At 35.2% G+C, this 23,404-nt stretch overlaps 1 protein-coding gene across 1 annotated transcript; it reads right to left on the bottom strand.

Annotated features, from left to right (window-relative positions):
- Positions 1-12,860: 12,860 nt before the first annotated feature.
- On the bottom strand, positions 12,861-22,345 carry LOC124099962 (spermatogenesis-associated protein 22-like; the record flags this gene model as incomplete). Its single annotated transcript, XM_046455227.1, has 4 exons — positions 12,861-13,052; positions 15,851-15,948; positions 19,031-19,157; positions 22,006-22,345. Coding segments are annotated over 4 exons (757 nt in total), but the record flags the coding sequence as incomplete, so codon positions are not given.
- Positions 22,346-23,404: the final 1,059 nt, after the last annotated feature.

The following is a 23,404-nucleotide window of genomic DNA, read 5'->3' as shown; positions in this document are numbered from 1 at the left end:
AAAATGGCAATCTAACATATGAAGCACATGGTTGTTAAATTTTGGTTTGGATTTAAAAGTTTTAGTGTGGGACTTGCTTAAAATTCAACATTTTAAAAGATAAAATTTCACATTTGGTGATGCTAACTCTACTGATCTACAGACTATACTTTGAGTAATAACATCAAACATTTTTATTTTTTTCATGTAAGATTTAATTAACACTAAAGTAAATTTTTAATTTTTAATTGTGGATTGTTAATATTTATTTTTAAAGTACCAATTTCTTTGCAATCCCCCATCAAATGTGATCAAAATCTCTCTGAGGGGGACTATGACATTTTTAAAGCTCCTTGAATAATTCAATTATACAGACAAAGATAAAGAACCTTTGTAAATGCCTACCTCATAGACACATCAGTATGCTAAATGATACAATCTTGAGAGAATACACTGCATAGTAATACTAACGAATGCTATCATTAATAAAAAAAAATTGTTAAGTGGGAAAATTTAGTCAGAATATTTTTACAACGTGGAAAATTGATGGAAAACAGGAATTTATCATACCTGAAGAAGTATCCTGAAGAGAAGAATGGGAAGAGCAGGAAGGGAGGGTAGTGGCTGTGCTCAGGAAGAGTCTGCAAACTTTCTGTTCAAGGGCATTGTGAGAAGTAGCCATGGTCTGAGGCTAGGGCCTCACCTGTCAGCAGCGCAGCTCCTGCACTTGGCTCTGGCTCTGGCCCTCGGTGCCTGTGAGCTGGGTGCTTTCAGGTCTGGGGCAGTAGTGGCCAGATCACCATGTAAATATCAATGGATATAACCTACACACACACACACACAACCATCTTTGGGGTTCTCAGTTCTTAAAGAGTGTCCAAGACATATCATAATCACTGTCGTGGAACTGTGACAGGAATTAGGAGTACATGTTCATGAAAGGACTTGGAATAGCTTTGCCCATTCTAAGTGCTTGGAGCCACTAACTCCCATGTCATCACTATCATGGGTGGGAAAGAACAAGCTACTCTCCCTACCTCTCAGCATCTCGAATGCTTAGCCCTCTTTGTTGAGGGCCAGTTTGTGACCCCCCTCTGTCTCCCTATTTGGCTCTTGGTTCCTGGCTCTTGCTGGCTATTTTGCAAGGAAGCTGGAAGATACTTACAGCAGGTTACCTTGTACTCTACACACAGAAGGTGGTTCTTGATTCCATGTGCCAGCAACCCTGGTTTCATATCTCCTGTAGTTGGGGCAGGGTCCTGTTTATATCTGGATCATACAGTTTAAGTCAACTGTGGACTTTATCTTGCTTTTGTTTTTACAAATCTCTACCCTGGAAAATGATGTGAGGCCTCTTGTGCTTCAGGAATCCCACAGGCTCTGAGCCCAGTGTGTTTAAAATCTTACTGGTAAGAATTTACAATGTTGATGGATGAAGGAGAATTTTGTTTTACTTTTTCCTTTAAGAAAACAGTTGTGTGGGGCTGAGGTTGTTGCTCAATGGTAAAGCACTTGCCTAGCATCTGTGAGGCACTGGGTTCAATCCTCAGCACCACATAAAAATAAATAAATAATGAAGGTATTGTGTCCACCTACAACTAAAATATACACATATTTTAATTTATATATATATATATATATATATATATATATGTGTGTGTGTGTGTGTGTGTGTAAAAATATATTTTTACTAATACTAATATGTATATGTATACTAATGTATACTAATACTATATGAATATGTATACTAATACATATATATATTTTACTAATATATACTAACATATTTTACTAATATACTATAAATATATAATATTTTTACATATATATATATATATAAATATAAAAAAAGACAGCTGTGAAAAATGATAAGAGTGATGACTGAAAAGCTTTGGGGACACCTTTAATAAAAATGCAAGTGTACTTTGGTTTATGCTGTGCACATACTTCTGAAAAGTTGAAGTCACTTAGTGAACAAAACAGGGGAGTCACTCACTGGAAGAAACCAAAAGGTGACCCCTTTGGAAATACACAAAATCATCTTTTTGTGTTGCAAATCCAGTTCTTGGGTTGTGTGTTATTTATATCAAGTGAGATAGACTTATACTAAAATATTCAAGGATTTTTGGATTTTTAAATCTGACTTAAAAGAGAACTCGCCAACTGATCTGTGAAGCCACCTCTTTATCAGAATTCATATTAGTTTGAAATAGCACAAGTGCACACTTCTTTTAAATAAGATTTAAAAAACCTTTGCCCTGCTAGTTGTAATCTCACTATGTATACACAACTAGAAAGGTTGAAGGGAGTTGCAGAGAGTGAGGGTGGAGACCCTGCCACACACATTTCTCCCAATAATCAACTTCTTTAATCTTTAAAACAAGAAAAGTATCCTGAATATCATACAACTTGGGGAATCAAGAGCCTCAGGCAGACAGACACTAAGACACCAGCTCATTCACCCTCCTGACTACTTACCCAGAGTGTCTGAGGATGACTCTAGGGCCCAGAGCCAAGATATTGCTCCCCTTCATTCATTATGGGCTATGAAGTCACAGCCTCTGTAGTCATCACCCATGTCTGTCCTGCACCTGCTTTCATTTCTCAATGTACTTATCCCTGGGCCTAAGGGGCTCTGCATCCCAGAGGAGTCCACATCCTGGAGGAACTCATTAAAAACAAAATAATTACACAGTACCTCCCTAGGACAAGTTTTCTCAGAGTCTTGTATTTTTGACTGATTACAGCCACTGATCACACCTGACTATACTTTGGGGAAAGGTGGGGATGGAGAAAAGCTCCATGACGCATGCTTTCTCACTGCTGGCCTAAGGAGTGGAGTAGTCTTGTATAACTGCAGTCTATATTTTGGGAGATAAAGAATAGTATTTGAAGAAACCATAAATTAAGCAAAAGCCAGACTGTGAATATCTCAGGAATATAAGAGTTGATGTTTTACCCTTTGGACAAGAAGCTATAAGTAATCTCTGAGTTGAATAACACCATGAAAGACACATATTTCGAGAATTTTTCAAGGGTAAAAGAATCTCTCACTACAACTGAACTCCTCATAACCACACTACAGGAGAGAAATAAGCCTTCTTTACAGGGATTAGAATTCAACAACCCAAAGACATGTAGATATATAGGAAGGACAGGGATAAAAGATGGACTCTCACAGATCTTGTTCCATTTTTCCTCAGGCCAAAATAGAAAAGAAAATCCAAATTTGCATCCCACTAAGTTAATTCTAGCTCCTTATCTCTTTAGGAAAATTTTAATAGCACCCATCACCACCATGCTCCCAACCAGTCTCTGTCAGATTATTTTGCAGCCAGTTTTTCCTTACCCTGCAATTGATCATGAAACTATAATTGATATTTATAACTCCTTCTTCAAAACCTCTTCCATGTTTCCTTTTTCATAACTTTGGCTACATTCAACCTTCATTCCTAGGGAATCTGAATCCCCAGTATTTTTCCCCCTTTATTGGGTTACTATAATAATTTCCCATTAACGTTTACTTTTGACACCCTCCCCCAGAATCTCCTGGATATCAGAATGGTCTCTTCCTTTCCTCATTATGTAGAAAAAGGCAAATTTCCTTTATTAACTGGGATTGGATTGCCGCAGGCAATATACTAACTCTCTTATTTGTCTGTTGTTCAGTGACATAAAGAACCCTAAATTGCTGACTGACAGAATGAAACCACTAAAGCATTCTTGGTAGAAGCATTCCTTCCTTGTGAATTATAGCAGACACTTCTTGTGTACCACTTCAAATTCTTTCAGCCATCATCTTTTACTTAAGACATGGCTGCAATAAGCAGTTCTGCACAGATTTCAACCACTAGCCTGTGTAGTTAGTTTGACAGCATTACCTCAGACATGTTCCATATGCTCCTTATGTCCTGCCATTAGGTCCCTCTGATTCCATGGAGGGAATATCATGGAAAAAAACAGCTCAACTCTCACACATGCAGAACTGGTAAGTGCAGAGGAGTTAATATCAATTCTTACAGGTGCTAAATGCTGATGAATACAGGCTTCAGTCACTCTTAATGGAGCCAAGTCATCAAGCCTTCCTAGTATTGGGTATATCGTCTTCGCTATTTAATATTCCTATATTTCTCACTTCTCACAATGAGATACAATCCTCAAACTTGCACTTAAGACTTTGTCTCAAGTCTCTTTATTGATTTTTTAAAAAACAAATGACTGAGGAATGCATTACAATTCTTATTAAATATATATAGCACAATTTTTCATATATCTGGTTGTATATAAAATATGTTGATACCCATTCCTGTCTTCAGACATGTACTTTGGATAATGATGTCAATCACATTTCTGCTTTTAAAAAAAATTTGGGGGGAAGGGCATTAACAGGCTATGAAAGAAAGTAAAATCTATAATCTCTAAACCAACAAAGCCCCAACTGTAGTGGTGGGAAGCAAAAATTCTGTGAGTGTGTTATTTGGCTTAATAATGAAAGACATCCTGTTATCATCCCTTTGATTCCCAGAACTGTGAATCATGTCTATAGGAAAAACAGCACCATATGTGGGTTTCTGGTTCAAAGTACATGTCATAATCTATAATAAGAGACTACAATGACTTTTCTAGTACTCTTAATTTTTGTTATTCTGTTTAGTACTTTGTTCCAAGCAAACTTGAAAAAATATTGGACATAGAGTAGATTCTCATAAATATTTGAAGTAGTGCTTTAAATCCAAATGTACTAAAATCCAAATGATAAAGAGAGGATGAGCATAGCCTCCGCACCAAGATAAAATGCATGAAGCGTTCCATATCTTTCTTAAGAGACAAACATGTCATTAACATATAAAAACAGGTTTGTGTTTTAAGGAAGAAAAAGAAGCATTTCAAGAAAAATGAGAAATTATATCCCATCTGATTCAAATGTATGATATGTCAAGATCATTGTACTGTCATGTGTAACTAATTAAAACAAATTTTAAAAAGAAGCATTTAAGAATGAGAAACGGCAGGCAGGTTAGTACAGCTGAAGATTGTAACTAGTGGGAAAGAACTCAAATACCTAGCACTAGAGTTTGTACCTTGTTACTTGTTGTTAAAACATTTTAGGGGAGACCCAATATGGCGGCAGGCGGGGAGGCAGCACTTTCAGTACCTCCTCAATCACGGGGACAGAGAGATGCATTAATACATTCAGATTCAGATTGGGGGAGATGGCGGCAAATAGAGCGCATCACCGCCGTGTACCGCGTCACTGCACAGGTGAATAACGAGTTAGAACGGCCAAAAGCTATCTTGTTAGGAATTTCCAGCAAAATTGGGGTGCACCAAAACCTAGAGGAAGGGTTTCCATCACCCGAGGATCGGTTACTGGGGCTCAATCGCGACTGAACCGTGCGCACGTAGATTCAGGCTGATTGATCGATGGCCTGCCCCACTGCTAGAGACTGCGGTGCACTGAGAAACGGCGTGCCAGCAACACAGAGGAACAGTGCTGCTGATTCTGTGGGGTCCTGCCGGCTGTGCCCTCACTGTGCTCCGGGCTGAGTTCTGGGTTTGAGACAGGAGAAGGAAGCGGTCCAGTTCTGTCTTTCACACTGGACAGCCCACTGAGGAAGCCAGCGGCCACCATCTTAGAGAGCTGACATCACCATCGCCAGTTTCCGACAGATCGCAGCAAGTTCAGTGACAGAACAGGTGTGTGACATTTAGCCCATCTCCCATACAATGGGGAAATCACATAAAATCTCTCCCCAACTTTCCGGGGGCGTGATTAACAGAGTGAGTGTGAATAGAGGCGTGGGGAAAGGTAAAGGAACCTGACCTCCAACTCCCACCAGCAGCGAAAATGAAATGTGTCTCGCCAGCTCTCGGAAGAGTGGCTATTGGAGGGAATCAAAACAACAGGGGGCCGGTTCCCAATAGCCTTGCTCCACATCCAGGAAACTGCAGGCCCACAGTGTAGCTTGAACTGCGGAGAGGTATCACACTGGGGAAGGCCCATCTGGCAGGAGAAGCGAGGAGACTAGAGACCAGGAATAAACCTAAGCTAACAGGTTTGGAGAGACACCAGGTGGGGGAGGTGGGAGCGGCCTCACACGGATTGTTTCCTACAGCCGGAGGGCAAAATCTTGGCCTGGAAGGTACAGCACCACCTACTGGAAGCGAAGAAAATAGAAGCCTAACAGTGCCCTTTTTTTAAATTTTTTTTTTTTAATTTTTTAAATTTAATTTTTTAAATTAAACCGAGTAATTTTTATTTTACTGTATTTTATTTTTTATCATTTCTTTTTTTTCTCTTTCTTTCTTCTCTCCCTCTCTCTTTCTCTGTTTGCTTCCTTACCTGTTCCCTATCTTTCCTCTTAAGCATGAACACCCCGATTACGTATAATTTACTAAATGCAAATAGATAAATACTACGAGTCGGTCTATAGTCCGCCTAAGCCCTTAATTACCCCCAAGTACTCCTGTCGATTCTCTTGTTAATATCTGCCTGCATTTGAGCAACCCCCCAAAGAAGCTAACATATACTAACCTCCATACTATCAAATCGCCCGACCTTACATAAAATCCTAAGTTCAAACCTCAATTCTCTATAGGCCATCAAAATCTGTAGGCCTTTAATGAAACTAATGAATTTACCTTAAATCACAATTAAATCCAACATCTCTAAACACTGTCTCCCAACACAAAGGAGAGATCTTGGAGCTATAAAAACCAAAACAAATTTATAGGAGAAAACAGAAACACAGCAGTCAAACAGAGTTGGAAAGTAATGTGAGCACCATGAAAAACCAAGGGAAAAAAAGGATTCCAAACAATGCAGGACAACTTAAATTTACAGGAGAACCTAGAGGCATCAGAAAAATTGACAGAGAAAGAACTCAAGGCATACCTGACTCAGATGGAATGGAATCTTAGAGAAGTCATTAGACAGCAAGCCAAACAATGAAAGAATACTTTGAAAATGAATTGTATAAGCAAATTCAAATAGCAAAAAATGAACTCTACCAGGAGACAGAGATTTTTTTAAAAATCAAACAGTAATCCTAGAAATGCAGGAAACCATAAACCAAACTAAAAACTCAGACGAGAATATTACAAATAGACTAGATCAAATAGAAGTCAGAACATCAGATAATGAAGACAAAGTTTATCAACTCGAAAAGAATATAGTCAACGCAGAAAGGATGGTAAGAAATCACGAGCAAGGCATCCAAGAGATATGGGATGTCATAAAAAAACCAAACTTGAGAGTCACTGGGATAGAAGAAGGTATAGAGGTCCAAACCAAAGGAATGAACAAACTGTTGAATGAAATAATCTTAGAAAACATTCCAGATATGAAAGATGGAATGGATTGCCAAATCCTGGAAGCCTACAGGACCCCAAACATACAAAACAGTAATAGACCAACTCCAAGACACATAATTATGAAGATATCCAACATAAAGAACAAGGACAGAATATTAAAAGCTACGAGAGAAAGGAGGTAGATTACATTCAGGGGTAAACCAATTAGGTTAAAGGCTGATTTTTCATCACAGACGTTGAAAGCAAGAAGATCCTGGAACAACGTATTTCTAACGCTGAAAAATAATGGATTCCAACCAAGAATACTGTATCCAGCAAAATTAAGCTTCAGGTTTGACAATGAAATTAAAATATTTCACAACAAACAAAAGTTAAAAAAAAATTCGCAGCCAGAAAACCAGCACTGCAAGACATTTTGAGCAAAACACTACAAGAAGAGGAATTGAAAAACAGCACCCAAAACAAACAGTGGGAGGTAACTCAGTAAAGGGGGAAAAAATAACCAAAGAAGAAAACCTAGCCAAATTAAAATAAATAAATAAATAAGCATGACTGGAAGTACAAACCATATATCAATAGTAACCCTAAATGTTAATGGTTTAAACTCACCAATCAAGAGACATAGGGTAGTAACCTGGATTAAAAAACCAGATCCAACAATATGTTGCCTTCAGGAGACTCATATGATAGGAAAAGACATACACAGGCTGAAGGTGAAAGGTTGGGAAAAATAATACCACTCATATGGTCCTCGGAAGCAAGCGGGAGTGGCCATACTCATATCGAATAAAATCAACTTCAAACCTAAGTTAATCAAAAGGGATAAAGAAGGACACTATATACTGTTAAAAGGAACCATTCACCAACAAGACATAACAATTATCAATATGTATGCACCAAATAATGGTGCTACAACGTTCATAAAACAAACTCTCCTCAAGTTCAAGAGTCAAATAGACCACAACACAATAATTATGGGTGACTTCAACGCACCGCTCTCTCCATTGGACAGATCCTCCAGACAAAAGTTGAATAAAGAAACTATAGAACTCAATAACACAATCAATAACCTAGACTTAACCGACATATATAGAATATATCAACCATCATCAAGTGGATACACGTTCTTCTCAGCAGCACATGGATCCTTCTCAAATATAGACTATATATTATGCCATAGGGCAACCCTTAGTAAATATAAAGGTGTGGAGATAATACCATGCATCTTATCTGATCATAATGGAATGAAACTGGAAATCAATGATAAAAGAAGAAAGGAAAAATCCTGCATCACCTGGAAAATGAACAATATGTTAATGAATGATCAATTGGCTACAGAAGACATAAAGGAGGAAATAAAAAAAATTCTTAGAGATAAATGAAAATACAGACACAATATATCGGAATCTATGGGACACAATGAAAGCAGTTTTAAGAGGGAAATTCATTGCCTGGAGTTCATTCCTCAAAAAAAGAAAAAAACAACAAATAAATTAGCTCACACTTCATCTCAAAACCCTAGAAAAGGAAGAGCAAAACAACAGCAAATGTAGTAGAAGGCAAGAAATAATTAAAATCAGAGCAGAAATCAATGAAATTGAAACAAAAAAACAATTGAAAAATTGATAAAACTAAAAGTTGGTTCTTTGAAAAAATAGATAAGATTGACAGACCCTTAGCCATGCTAATGAAGAGAAGAAGAGAGAGAACTCAAATTACTAACATACGGGATGAAAAAGGCAATATCACAACGGACACTACAGAAATACAGAAGATAATTAGAAATTATTTTGAAATCCTATATTCCAATAAAATAGAAGATAGTGAAGATATGGATAAATTTCATAACTCATATGATTTGCCCAGATTGAGTCAGAAAGATACACACAATTTAAACAGACCAATAACAATGGAGGAAATAGAAGAAGCCATCAAAAGACTACGAACCAAGAAAAGCCCTGGACCGGATGGGTATACAGTGGAGTTTTACAAAACCTTCAAAGAAGAATTAATACCAATACTTTTCAAGTTATTTCAAGAAATAAAAAAGAAGGTGCTCTTCCAAATTCATTCTATGAGGCCAACATGACCCTGATCCCGAAACCAGACAAAGACACTTCAAAGAAAGAAAACTATAGACCAATATCTCTAATGAACTTAGATGCAAAAATCCTCAATAAAATTCTGGCGAATCAAATACAAAAGCATATCAAAAAAAAAATGTACACCATGATCAAATAGGATTCATCAATGGGATGCAAGGCTGGTTCAACATACGGAAATCAATAAATGTTATTCAACACATCAATAGACTTAACGATAAGAACCACATGATCATCTCAATAGACGCAGAGAAAGCATTTGACAAAGTACAGCATCCCTTTATGTTCAAAACACTAGAAAAACTAGGGATAACAGGAACTTACCTCAACATTGTAAAAGCTACATATGCTAAGCCTCAGGCTAGCATCATTCTAAATGGAGAAAAACTGAAGGCATTCCCTCTAAAATCTGCAACAAGACAGGGATGCCCTCTCTCACCACTTCTATTCAATTTAGTTCTCGAAATACTAGCCAGAGCAATTAGACAGACAAAAGAAATTAAAGGCATAAAGATAAGAAAAGACGAACTTTAATTATCACTATTTGGGGATGACATGATTCTATACCTAACAGACCCAAAAGGGTCTACAAAGAAATTACTAGAGCTAATAAATGAATTCAGCAAAGTGGCAGGATATAAAATCAACACACATAAATCAAAGGCATTCCTGTATATCAGCGGCAAATCTTCTGAAATGGAAATAAGGACAACCACTCCATTCACAATATCCTCAAAAAAAAAAAATACTTGGGAATCAACCTAACAAAAGAGGCGAAAGATTTATACAATGAAAACTACAAAACCCTAAAGAGAGAAATAGAAGAAGATCTTAGAAGATGGAAAAATATACCCTGTTCATGGATAGGCAGAACTAACATCATCAAAATGGCGATATTACCAAAAGTTCTCTATAGGTTTAATGCAATGCCAATCAAAATCCCAACGGCATTTCTTATAGAAATAGATAAAGCAATCATGAAATTCATATGGAAAAATAAAAGACCCAGAATAGCAAAAGCAATTCTAAGCAGGAAGTGTGAATCAGGCGGTATAGTGATACCAGATTTCAAACTATACTACAGAGCAATAGTAACAAAAACAGCATGGTACTGGTACCAAAACAGGTGGGTGGACCAATGGTACAGAATAGAGGACACAGAGACTAATCCACAAAGTTAAAACTATCTTATATTTGATAAAGGGGCTAAAAGCATGCAATGGAGGAAGGATACCATCTTCAACAAATGGTGTTGGGAAAACTGGAAATCCATATGCAACAAAATGAAACTGAATCCCCTCCTCTCGCCATGCACAAAAGTTAACTCAAAATGGATCAAGGAGCTTGATATCAAATCAGAGACTCTGCGTCTGATAGAAGAAAAAGTTGGCTCCAATCTACATATTGTGGGGTCGGGCTCCAAATTCCTTAATAGGACACCCATAGCACAAGAGTTAATATCAAGAATCAACACAAACAACGTAAACTAAAAAGTTTTTTCTCAGCAAGAGAAACAATAAGAGAGGTAAATAAGGAGCCTACATTCTGGGAACAAATTTTTACTCCTCACACTTCAGATAGAGCCCTAATATCCAGAGTATACAAAGAACTCAAAAAATTAAACAATAAGATAACAAATAACCCAATCAACAAATGGGCCAAGGACCTGAACAGACACTTCTCAGAGGAGGACATACAATCAATCAACAAGTACATGAAAAAATGCTCACCATCTCTAGCAATCAGAGAAATGCAAATCAAAACCTCCCTAAGATACCATCTCACCCCAGTAAGATTGGCAGCCATTATGAAGTCAAACAACAATAAGTGCTGGCGAGGATGTGGGGAAAAGGGTACACTTGTTCATTGCTGATGGGACTGCAAATTGGTGCGGCCAATGTGGAAAGCAGTATGGAGATTCCTGGGAAAGCTGGGAATAGAACCACCATTTGACCCAGCTATTCCCCTTCTTGGACTATTCCCTAAAGACCTTAAAAGAGCGGACTATAGGGATACTGCTACATCGATGTTCATAGCAGCACAATTCACAATAGCTAGACTGTGGAACCAACCTAGATGCCCTTCAATAGATGAATGGATAAAAAAAGGTGGCATTTATACACAATGGAGTACTACTCAGCACTAAAAAATGACAAAATCATAGCATTTGCAGGGAAATGGATGGCACTAGAGCAGATTATGCTAAGTGAAGCTAACCAATCCCTAAAAAATAAATGCCAAATGTCATCTTTGATATAAGGAGAGCAACTAAGAACAGAGCAGGGAGGAAGAGCATGAGAAGAAGATTAACATTAAACAGGGATGAGAGGTGTGAGGGAAAGGGAGAAAGAAAGGAAATTGCATGTAAATGGAAGGAGACCCTCATCGTTATACAAAATTACATATAAGAGGAGGTAAAGGGAAAAGGGGAAAAAAAACAAAGGAGAGAAATGAAGTACAGTAGATGGGGTAGAGAGAGAAGATGGGAGGGGAGGGGAGGGGGGATAGTAGAGGATAGGAAAGACAGCAGAATACAACAGACAATAGTATGGCAGTATGTAAAAACGTGGATGTGTAACCGATGTGATTCTGCAATCTGTATACAGGGGAAAAATGGGAGTTCATAACCCACTTGAATCAAATGTATGAAATATGATATGTCAAGAGCTATGTAATGTTTTGAACAACTAATATAAAAAAACGTTTTAGGAGATATCACTAGTCCATATCTCTTCATCTATCTACTATCCTACACACCAAGGAAAGACACCAACTGGAATCTGACTGCAATAGCCTGTCCAAAAGGCGGAAAGAGGGTTGGGAAAGAAGAACGGAAAGTGATATAAGATACAGAATAGAAGGAATAGAATGAAATGAAATAAATTGATACCAAGGAAAAGGAACACAGGATGTGTTTCTTGGTATCTCTGTTGAACTGTGATTGAAGCTATGTAAGGTTAGTTGCCTCCAGAGAAATAATTTTATAGTTTAAAACTATATTAAGCAAGCATCTTTTAAGTCCTTGATTTAACTTTTTCCTCGTATTTTATACACCAGAAGAATAAAATGCTGTTCTTGAAATTTAAAAAATGAAGTAATTAAATGAACCACATAAACCAGCAGTTCCAGAACAATGTTTAATAATAGTACTTAAGAAGAATGGTACTGATAGTCACAATGCCTTCAATGATCCCCCTTCAGTGAGACACTGGCTTTTGGGCTGCCTCAGATATATTATTATCCCATGTTGAGAAAGTATCCATCTATTTTTATTATAGTGGGCATTTTTATCTAAAATTGTCACTGAATTTTAGTAAATACATCCCATCTTTCAAAAACTATTTCCACATTTTTAAAAGGATTTAAACATTTTAATTCAAGAAGTAAAACACAGAAACACAGTAGCTCCATAACTATACAAACAATAAATTAAACAATATCAGAAAATGCTTTAATTTATACTATCTAAATTTCATTCATTACTTTAGTATAATAACTCATCTCAGCATCTACAATTTTAACAAATGTCTGGAAAGTTTTTTGTTCAGAAACTGATGCTGGTCTGACAGAAACACATTTGAAAATGTTCTTTTTCTGGTCATAGTTTCCAATACACCTATGAACTCGGCCTCTAATCAGTCTTGGAAGTTCACGATCCTGTTTTTCAAAACATAAATATTTTTTAAAACTTGTTACTTCATCTAAATTTTAATTTTTTAACAAATAATGTAACAACTAGAAATAATCACCCCAAATATTATACTTTCCTCACCTGAGTCAGGGCCCCACTGCTGACAAAGTCTATGACAATTAGTCATATATGGATGCCCTGTCACAGAGTAAAGACATGAACTTGGATAGGGCTTCTTACAAGATAGAGCAAGATGCTGCTTATTAAATAACTTAATAATTCTTAATGTAATGGCACATAAATTATCCATTCTTCTGTCAGACTGTCAAGAGTTCCACTTTCAGTACATGGCAGAAAAGGTGGTTCATATCAACTAACTACCAGCTGAGAAGTAGAATAGCTGTACTAAAAAAAATGTTTAAAATCCCCTGCATAGGCATCAGACATATCAAAGCAATGAGGAGTTATATAAACCTCATCTGGACAGCATGAAAGTTCAAGATGAAGCCTGATTTGGGGATGCATTCTCCCTTAAGATATCTGCCATTACAGAAAGGTAATTTAGAATCTAAGAAGTGAGCAGAGATTTTTAACAGTCTTAGAGCTGGGAAAACAAAAAATGGAGTCTGATGATCCCAAGAAAAGAGATTCTAGCAATCACTCCCACCCCACCCCAGGTTTAGGGTTGGAACCAAAACAAAGCTACACATTTAAGGGAACTAATTAATCAGAATAAAAGACCAGAAATCTCTAAACCCCCTCAATCATGAATAAAACTAAAGCATTCAGAAACTTCTTTCACTAAAAGGTTATGACTTAAAACAGAGGAAAAGACTTGATGATTTTTAAAATGGACTACAATAAAATGAAGAATTTCCCTCCATTAAAGCCACCATTAAAAGTGAAAAAGCAAACCATGGAATATGAGAAAAATATTTGAAGTAAATATTAACAAAAAGTTTGTGCCTAGAACAGCTTTTCAAAAAAATCCCATAAATCAATAAGAAAAAGACCAGTAATTCAATTGGAAAAAAGCAAGAGACCTAACAGACTTTACAAAAGCAGTTATCTAAATGGCCAATAAACATATGAAATCGTGCTCAGCAACACTGGTCACCAGGCAGAGAAATGAAGGAACATTTAACTTGCTCAGAAAGGCTACAATAAAAAAGACAATACTAATTGTTGATAAGAATGCAGAGAGGGGTTGGGGATATAGCTCAGTTGGTATAGTGTTGCCTTGTTCAATCCCCAGCACCACACACAAAAAAACAGAATGCAGAGAAACCGTGACTCTCCTACACTCCTTGTTGGTGTATGAACTGATACAATCCTTGGAAAATCCTTTGGCAATAACCACTATATTAGCTCTATAACATGGCAATTTTACTTCTACAGATACACCAAACAGAAATGCATGCATATGCACAAGAAATATATACAAAAAAGTTCATATTCATTATGCTTATTATTCATAATGGCAAAAAAACTCTTTAACTAGCCCAAATGTCCATCAACAATAAAATAAAATTCCAAATTGTGGAATATTTGCATAACCAAATACGTAGCAACATAAATGAATGAACTATAGCTGCATGCAATAACATAGATGAATCCTACAAACATTGTGTTGAGTGATAACAACCACACATTTTTCAAAAGATATACCATATGATACAATTTATGGGAAGAAGTTCAATAGGGCTTCAGAGATGACAACAACATTTTACTTCTTAACTTGGGAAGTGTTCACTTTGATGCTTCATATCACTATACAGTTAGAAATAGTGTACTTTTCTGTATATGTTATAGTTCAATAACAGGGTTTTAAAAAATACTTACACTGGAAAAAATAAACATCCAAGATATTAAAATAATTAACATGACAATTACTATTTCTTGATCACCTACTGTGTGTCAGGCACTGTGCATTTGTTTTATCATTTCATCTCACAACAACTTTTCAAAGCAGGAATTCATCTCCCCATTTGCAGATATTTAAAAACCTGAAGCTCAAATAGTTTGAGCAGCTTACTTATGTCATAAGGCTGGTAAATACTGAAGTATACTAAACATTGGAATCCAAGTGTGATTTCAGAATTGAGGCCAATTTCAGAATTAAAATCAATACCTTTCATAAAACATGTAGGTCTTAAAAGGTCTCCCGCCTCCTTTGGGATCTCTAGCCTTTGTTACCTAGCCTTTGCTTATATCCCAAGCCACTCCTGCTTTAACTTCAGAATCCCATACCTCCAACCCCTTCACTTTCTAATTTCTCATTGTAGTAATTATATATTACTTGCAGCTCCCTGAACAAGTCAGACTTTCTCTTAGCTTCATGTCTTGCCATATGTTGCCCCCTCACCTTAAAATGAATCTTCCCCACCTATTGCCCTACCAACACTTGGGCTTATTTGGCTCTTATTGGTTCTTAAATATCTAAGATAATACAGGTGATGATCTCTTTGAACATCCTTCTCTGATCTGGCCCACTCTTCTTATCTACATCTGTAGCACCCTTCTTATACCTCTATCATATAACATTATAACATTTATGTATTTGTCTTTCTATTTGAAATCAGAAATTCCTTAAGAGAAGGAGCCATTTATCACTGTATTTCACATTATATCTTTTGCACCCAATGCAGTGCTTGACACATAGGAAGCTCTCCAGATTAAGTAAATAACTTTAATATCTGAACTACAAGCAAACAAAATGTTTCAAGTACTAAACAAATTGAATTTCTAATACACTGAAATCACAGCCTGCATTTTTTGTTTTGTTGGCATGGTCTTTGCAAAGAATGCTTTAAAAAATACTCACGATTTCATAAAATACACAAGGCAGAGTATTTTTCCCATCTCTCATAAGAAAATTCTTTGAATAATATGGGCCAGATGTAACAGCCGAATCGAGTACAGCTAAACCACATTGAAATAAGGGGGAAAATCAACATTAGAAATGCAAATAAATAAAATAAAATGTAACAAAAAGTTATGCTTAAATAACTTCCACATCAACCTATTTATAGTTCTATTTATAGTAATAAAGAAGACATTTTTAAAAGGAATGATATTTCTGAAACAATTTTATGGAAAAGAAAATATTTGAGCCCTTTCTTATTTAGAAACAGATTATATATCAAGTTCGTACAATTGGCAATGGTGGGCCATCTGAAACTTTTTCCATAGACCATGTTCTCTATAGTGGTTAAATCCCCAGACCAGTCTACTGTATTATAATAATAAGTACATTATTATAATAAGCATGACAGCTTAATGTAAAAACACTGAATTATAATCAGAAGTCATGCATTCCAGTCCCAGTTCTTCAACTTACTAATATTTTGTAACTTCAAGAAATTGGTTTTTAAATTTATTTTTAATGTATTATTTAGGGTATAGAACAAGATACATACAGAAAATGTGAAATAATTAGTACAGATAAGCAAATTAACATATCCATCACCTTCCATAGTTACCTTTTTTCATGTGGAAAGAGCACCTAAGATCTATTCTCTTCAATTTTTCAACATACAATATATTAACTATAGTCCTCCATGAATACATTAATTAGATCTCTAAGTTTACCCTACAACACTGAAAATCTGTACCCTTTTACCTATATCTCCCCATTTCCTTCCCCTTGAGCAAACTGTTCAACCTCTTTACAAAGCTATTTCTTTACCTGTAAAATACAAATACTAATCCATGCTTATCTTCAGAAATTTTTATCAAATTACATTGTTTATTCCTTCAGTAAACATCTACTAAGTACTAGTAGTAGGCATTTGATATTTTGAGGTTCACTTACATTTATCCTAATAAGATCCAGATTTTCCTTTAGGAAACCTCTATTGGAAACCACATATATTCTATTTTTAGATGTGGGTGAGCTTTGTTCTCACCCACAGATCCAGGGGTGACCTGTGACTTAAGCCAAAGCATATTCCATTCCCCAGATACACAGATCAGGGTTTCAGTGATGGGTATGTTACCATTCAGAAATAATGATACCCAAAAGTCCATTAGTTTATTTCTGGGAAAGAGCAACCAAAAGAAATTCATCTAAAAATGTGACAATGTGGTGTAAATCTAAAACAGGTCAGGCAAGGTCGTGTTCCTTTTGAAAGCTTCTAGACACTGCATTCTTTGAATTATGACTCTTTCCTCTAACTCAAAGCTGGCAGGATAATATATTCCAATCTTTCCCTGACTCTGACCTTCCTGCTTCCCTTGTAACTATGTCAGGCCCACCAAGATTTCCAAGATAATCTTCCCACTTTGAGATCCTTAATTTAACCATATCATCCAAGCCCCTCAACCACATAAGGTAATATTCGTAGGCTTTGGGAATTCGGACACAGACATCTAAGGTGCCAACAGTCTGTCTACCATAGATATTATTAAATCTGCAATTGTCATTACTATTATGAAAACTGCAATTCTTTGAATATACTTCAGGGAGCAGCAGAAATAAGACTTTTATTTCAGAGGGAAAGAACTACCCAAGATAGAAGTTAAAACAATGAAGAAACACCGTATCTAAATCTCAAAAAGTATACTGGCTGAAATTGCAAGCTTTGTATTTCTATAATACATAAACCAAAAATATAAGCTTATGGAATCAAATGTATACTATAAAATGATAAAAATCATGGGCATAAAAGATACTACAGTAGCTCTCTCTAGAGAGGCAAATATACAGGGGCATCAAATATACCTATGACATGGTCATATGGATATTTATTATATTCTCTGTACATTTCCATATGTTTGGATTATTTTGTAATTTAAATAAATACTATTATTAAATTTAAATAATGGAAATAAATATGTTTTGAATCTCAAATCTTACTTGTTTATCTCTTCATTCTAGGTAAGATCAAGTTCCAGAAACATTCTACAAAACTCACCTACTTTTAAATGCTAATTTAGAAAACAGATTAGTTATAGGGTGGTTATTCTTATCAGTATTCTTAATGTTCTTTCAGAGTATTTCAAATATGATTTAATTTATATTTGGATGAGCTTTGCTTCAAATGCTAGATTTAGAATAAGGAGATTCAGATTCTAGATTCTTTTTTTAAAATTTGTTTTTATTCTAATTTGTTATATATGATAGCAGAAGCATTACAATTCATATTACACATATACAACACAATTTCTCATATCTCTAGTTGTAAATAAAGTATATTCACACCATTCGTGTCTTCATACATGTATTTAGGATAATGATATCCATCTCATTCCACCATCTTTTTTACTCCCATGACCCCTCCCTTATCCTTCCACCTCTTTGCCCTATCTAGGGTTCGTCAAATCCTCCCATGCCCCCCCCAACCCCACTATGAATCAGCCTCCTTATATCAGAGAAAACATTCAGCATTTGGTTTTTTGGATTGGCTAACTTCACTTAGCATTATATTCTCCAAGGCCATCCATTTATCTGCAAATGCCATGATTTTATTCTCTTTTGTTGCTCAGTAATGTTCCATTGTGTGTGTGTGTGTGTGTGTGTGTGTGTGTGTATATATATATATATATATATATATCACATTTTCTTTATATACTCATCTACTGAGGGGCATCTAGGTTGGTTCCACAGTTTAGCTATTGTGAATTGTGCTGCTATAAACACTGATGTGGCTGTGCTCCATTAGTATGCTGTTTTTGATTCTAGACTAATTTCTGCTGCTAACTAGCTTCATAATTTTAATCAAGTCTATTTTAATTATTTGCCCAATTTCCTCATATAACTCAAGAGGATAGATTACATGCAAATGTCTTTTCAATTATAACACTATAAATCAGAAGAATACTGCCACAAATACTTAACTCATACAAATCAATGACACACCCAACCAAGAACTTAAAAAATTCTAATAAAACATATTTTCCTTTCACAAAATTTTTTTCTTCAAGATCCCTTAGATATTCCTATCAATATTAAAAACTTGTCCAGATAGTATGACCTGACATATTTTTAAAGTATTATACTTACCCAACACCTCAAAAAGAAGTACAGTTTTCTGTGCATGTTCACACCAATACTTCATGCTTTCAATAACTGCAGAAATAATTCTTAGAGAATTATTTTTTTCCTTAAACTGTAACCGACATGAGGCTTCCTTTTGAAAAATAAAAACATAACATTAGAAAAATCTTTCTATTTCTCTTCATATACTTTTACCTTCTATGTAAAGATTCTAGGTCTTTATAAGTAAATATGTAAAAAGAACTACTAAAAGTTTCAATACAATTACTTCCCCAAATTAAAACCATCATTAGTATATTATAGAAGGATAAACCAGGATGCACTCAGAGGCAATCAAGAAGAGAATCATTTATACAGCACTCATCCACTCATTCATTTGTTAATTCATTCAATAAGCATCATGTGCCACATCCTGTGATAGACCTGTGAGTAAAACACTTTCTCCAATGTGCTCCACACAAGGAGGTGAATCAGACACATTCACTGATTCACTTCAAAAGTGTTAACTGGGCACCTACCGTGTGCCAAACATAGCTTTTAAGGAAGCAATAATGAACAAAACTAACAAGATATCAGCCTTCACATATTTTATAATCTAAAAGGGGATTCATACAATAGATAAATACATAGCATAACATTAAGAATTGATATATTCTATGTATTTTTAAAAAACAAGATAAAAGGACAAAGAGAGAGATTATTATTTTTAGTGGATGGTGAAGTGGGGCAGAGAGAATAGGAAGTGTAAAGACCCTAAGGTAGAAATGTGTTTAGCATTTTTACAGATCAAACTAAGAATACAATGTAAGATACTAATTTTTAAGGGTGGGGACAATTTTTTTTGAAAGGAGTTAGATTTATTTATATTCAACCATTGCAAGTGTCTGACAAAAGAATATAAAATGAATTTTAGTTGCTGTTAAAATTTTCATCATGTTGTGGAGGATGAAACTTGTTAAGTGGTTCAAACAAAGAAACTTACACTTAGGGAAAAATTATAATCACATATTAAGGATCTGTGTGATCAATTTTGTTTGGTTGACACCAAAGTCCAGTATATTTTCTGGGTATAGCCTTAAGTGTTACAAATCTATGTTTTAAATGTAATATGAGCTGTATAATTTTATTATGTTTTATTAGCTTATACTAGCCTAATAAAACCTGACAGTGGAACAAAAGACCCTCCTTAGAGTGATATTTTAATTGTCATAAAAATGTCCTATAGATTAACAGACCAGCTGAGCCCTCATAGTTTCTCAGGGACTAGAGAAATTATGAAAAAAGGCACTAGTTATTTCTGAGATAAAACACTGGCCACAATTCTCTCCATAATGTTCTTTTCATGTGAATTTGGCAAATACAAAGCCATGAATTACCCTAATTCCAATAAACTATCTTCCAAAAGCTTGCATATGGCTGCATCTCCTCCTGAGTTCTATCTCCTAGCAGACAGCACCTCTCTCCATGGACTGCTTCTTCCTGGACCTCATCTTCCCAGCTCAGGTGGGGTGGGGACAATTTTGTCAGGATGAGTTTTGTAAGAACACCTGATGGGACTCTTTTTAAAAAAATACAATTACTTTGCCCCTTTTCTTCCTCCTAACAACAATTCTAATAAAACTAAAGTTGAAGATTAATGTCACTGTTACTAAGTTGACTATGTCATATCATTTATGTACAAGGAATCATAAAGTTGAGAATCACTATAAAACATGCTATATTGGTCTCATGCTATACTGGTTTCCAGAGAGTCTCTTTTCTTTCGAAAAGCAGAATTTACCCTGATGGCTTACTGAAAAGACTGTTTTTACAGATATATGGACTAAAACAAACTTAAGCACCCAAAGACTAACAATAGTATGAAATTATTACCACTCCCAGGCTGAAAGAACAAGGAAAGAAATAAAATTATCCAATCCATGAAAGCAGGACTCCTGAAAAGACTATGTCATGTAGGGACACAGCCACTTCCATCAGTACAACATTTAAGTAGGGAGAAAAATGGGAAAACACAACCTCTCCACCCACCCTTTGATGTCCTCCCAATGACTCCCATTGGGCGATCTTTAGCAAAAGCCAGCAGGTAAAAGAATCCCAGGATGAGGTACTATGTAGATGATTCAGCCTTCTAAGGTACAGAGAAGAAGAGATAAAGAATCCAATAGGCCAGGGGAGTGAGAAAGGGAAGAATAACCAGCACACATACTATATAGAAGACATTTATAAAAATAAGTAGAATACTGTGCATAAAGAGAATATGAAGCTGAGGTACAGATATAGAGAATACAAACCAAAGCAGGGATTAATTAGAATGCATGCCATGTTTGTTTGGAGAACTGTGCAGAGTTTGGAATGACTAGCACATTGAAGAATTAGCGGAATGTGAAATACTGAGGTTGGTAAAGTAGAATAGGTCCAGATGATAAAACAAAAATCAGCAAACAATGGCCTGTACTCCAAATCTAATCTTTGATGTTTCTTTACACTTATACTGGAACACTGACATGCCCATTCATTTAAATACTGTCTATGGCTGTGCCAGAGTTGAGTAACATCGTTGTGTAATTGCAACAGAGATAGTGTGGCCCATGAAGCCAAAAATACTTATTATTTGGCCCTTTACAGAAAAATGTTTTTGTTCTCTGTTGGGGAAAAATATGTAAGAATGATAAACAGAGTTGGATAATTTCTGAAAGCAAAGAATAAATTGTTATGCTAATAATCAGTAAGCAGTGAAACACCGAATCCACTAGGAAACTCTGAAGCATTTATGAAAAAGAGCAGTTACCTGCTAAGAAAATATTTTACAAACTAATATTCATCCCTCCAATGGAACTGGATATTTATGCTAATCAAGTAACATATACTAGGGGATTGATTTCAAATATTCTTACATCTATAACTTTCTAAATAGCTATTTACTTCACATTTTAAAAATAAAAATAAGTCATTCATTCATTCTTTAATATTTAAATGTTTACCTTCAGAGTGTTTTCTTCTGGAATATCATCCAACATTTTTTTCTTAAATTGATTTTGTTGAAAATTGGGCTTAAATGTCTGTAATGCACTGTTTTTATCTGGGCCTTTTACTGTGGAGCCAGAAACTTTTGATGAACACATTTGTCTGAGAACCTCAGTTTCTCTGTGATAAGATAAATCAGGAGTTTCAGATACCCTTAATTGTTTCTGTGGTATCTGAGTTCCCAAATTCACGGGAAAAGAATTTTTTCCATCATTTGTCACTAGTTTTGTTGTTTTACATTGAGGTCTAAAGTCATTTTTATCCCAAGTTTTCAAGCTGGTATTTTTGTTGTCATCTCTGTAGATATAATAGGAAAAAAGAAAAAGAAGGGGAAAAGGAAAAACATTTATTTCTTTATACTTTTTTAAAGGCAATCATAAAAATTTTATTTATATGGCAATTCCTAGTTTACAAACTACTTTGTAACTAACTAGTTTGAAATTCCAAACACATCATTGCGACAACTCTACAATAAATTACCTCTCTTTCCCGATGAGGACAAAGAGTCTTAGTGAGGAAATAGTGTACCCAAAGTCATATATCAAGTTACTAACAAGTTTAGAACCAAGAGAAACCTACACCATATATTTTTAAACTATGCCAGCCTTTAAGTGACAGTGGTTGTCTCCAAGTGGAAAGATTTTGCTTATTAATTCTTTATACATTTATTTTTAAATTACTACAAAGTAAATTTTTAAAGTTAAGCCATGGTTTATCAATGATTTTAAATCACAAGCAAAATGAATATACACAGGGTAGATAGCTCTAATTAGATATTTTGTGCTTTTACTGTGTATCTAAAAAGCCATACTAATCAATCTGTTATAGTATTTACTAACTACATTAATCTAAATGGAGTTGTAGCAGTTGATCAGAACATGTTGTTAATGAGGCTAAAATCAGAAGGGTGTTTTCTAAACATTAAAGTTCCAAAGGAAAAAGCTAGTGCAAGTCACAAGTTCTTAATTCTGAATAATTTTCCTGGAAATATCACCAGTATTATTACAAGAAGACAATCAATACAACCCATCTCTTGTTTAAGAAAATAATCCAAAAGAAGGTCTAGATTTTCTAGTAATATAAAAAAATCTAGGTTTTCTAGAACCCGAAGCTTGAATAATTTGGAAAGTACAGTTAAATAAATTAAGTGCAAAATTAAATATGAACAAGATGGAATAAAAAAAATCACAATTAAAAAATTTAAGTTATACCATAAACATTATAATATCCAAGAAAAATATGACTAGGATTATTATTTATTAACTGCCTGACACTCAAGACTTTTTTCCAACAATGATCACCTCCTTTTCCTATGACAACAATTTTGTTACTTTATTTCAGTAGAGAGTACAGAAA

The sequence above is a fragment of the Marmota monax genome, unplaced genomic scaffold (genome assembly GCF_021218885.2).
Source record: "Marmota monax isolate L192 unplaced genomic scaffold, Marmota_monax_Labrador192_F-V1.1 WCK01_AAM20220418_F8-fsc00662, whole genome shotgun sequence".
Classification (NCBI taxonomy): Eukaryota; Metazoa; Chordata; class Mammalia; order Rodentia; family Sciuridae; genus Marmota; species Marmota monax.
Note: the sequence above shows the minus strand (reverse complement) of the source record. Positions and strands in the feature narration are given on the sequence as shown.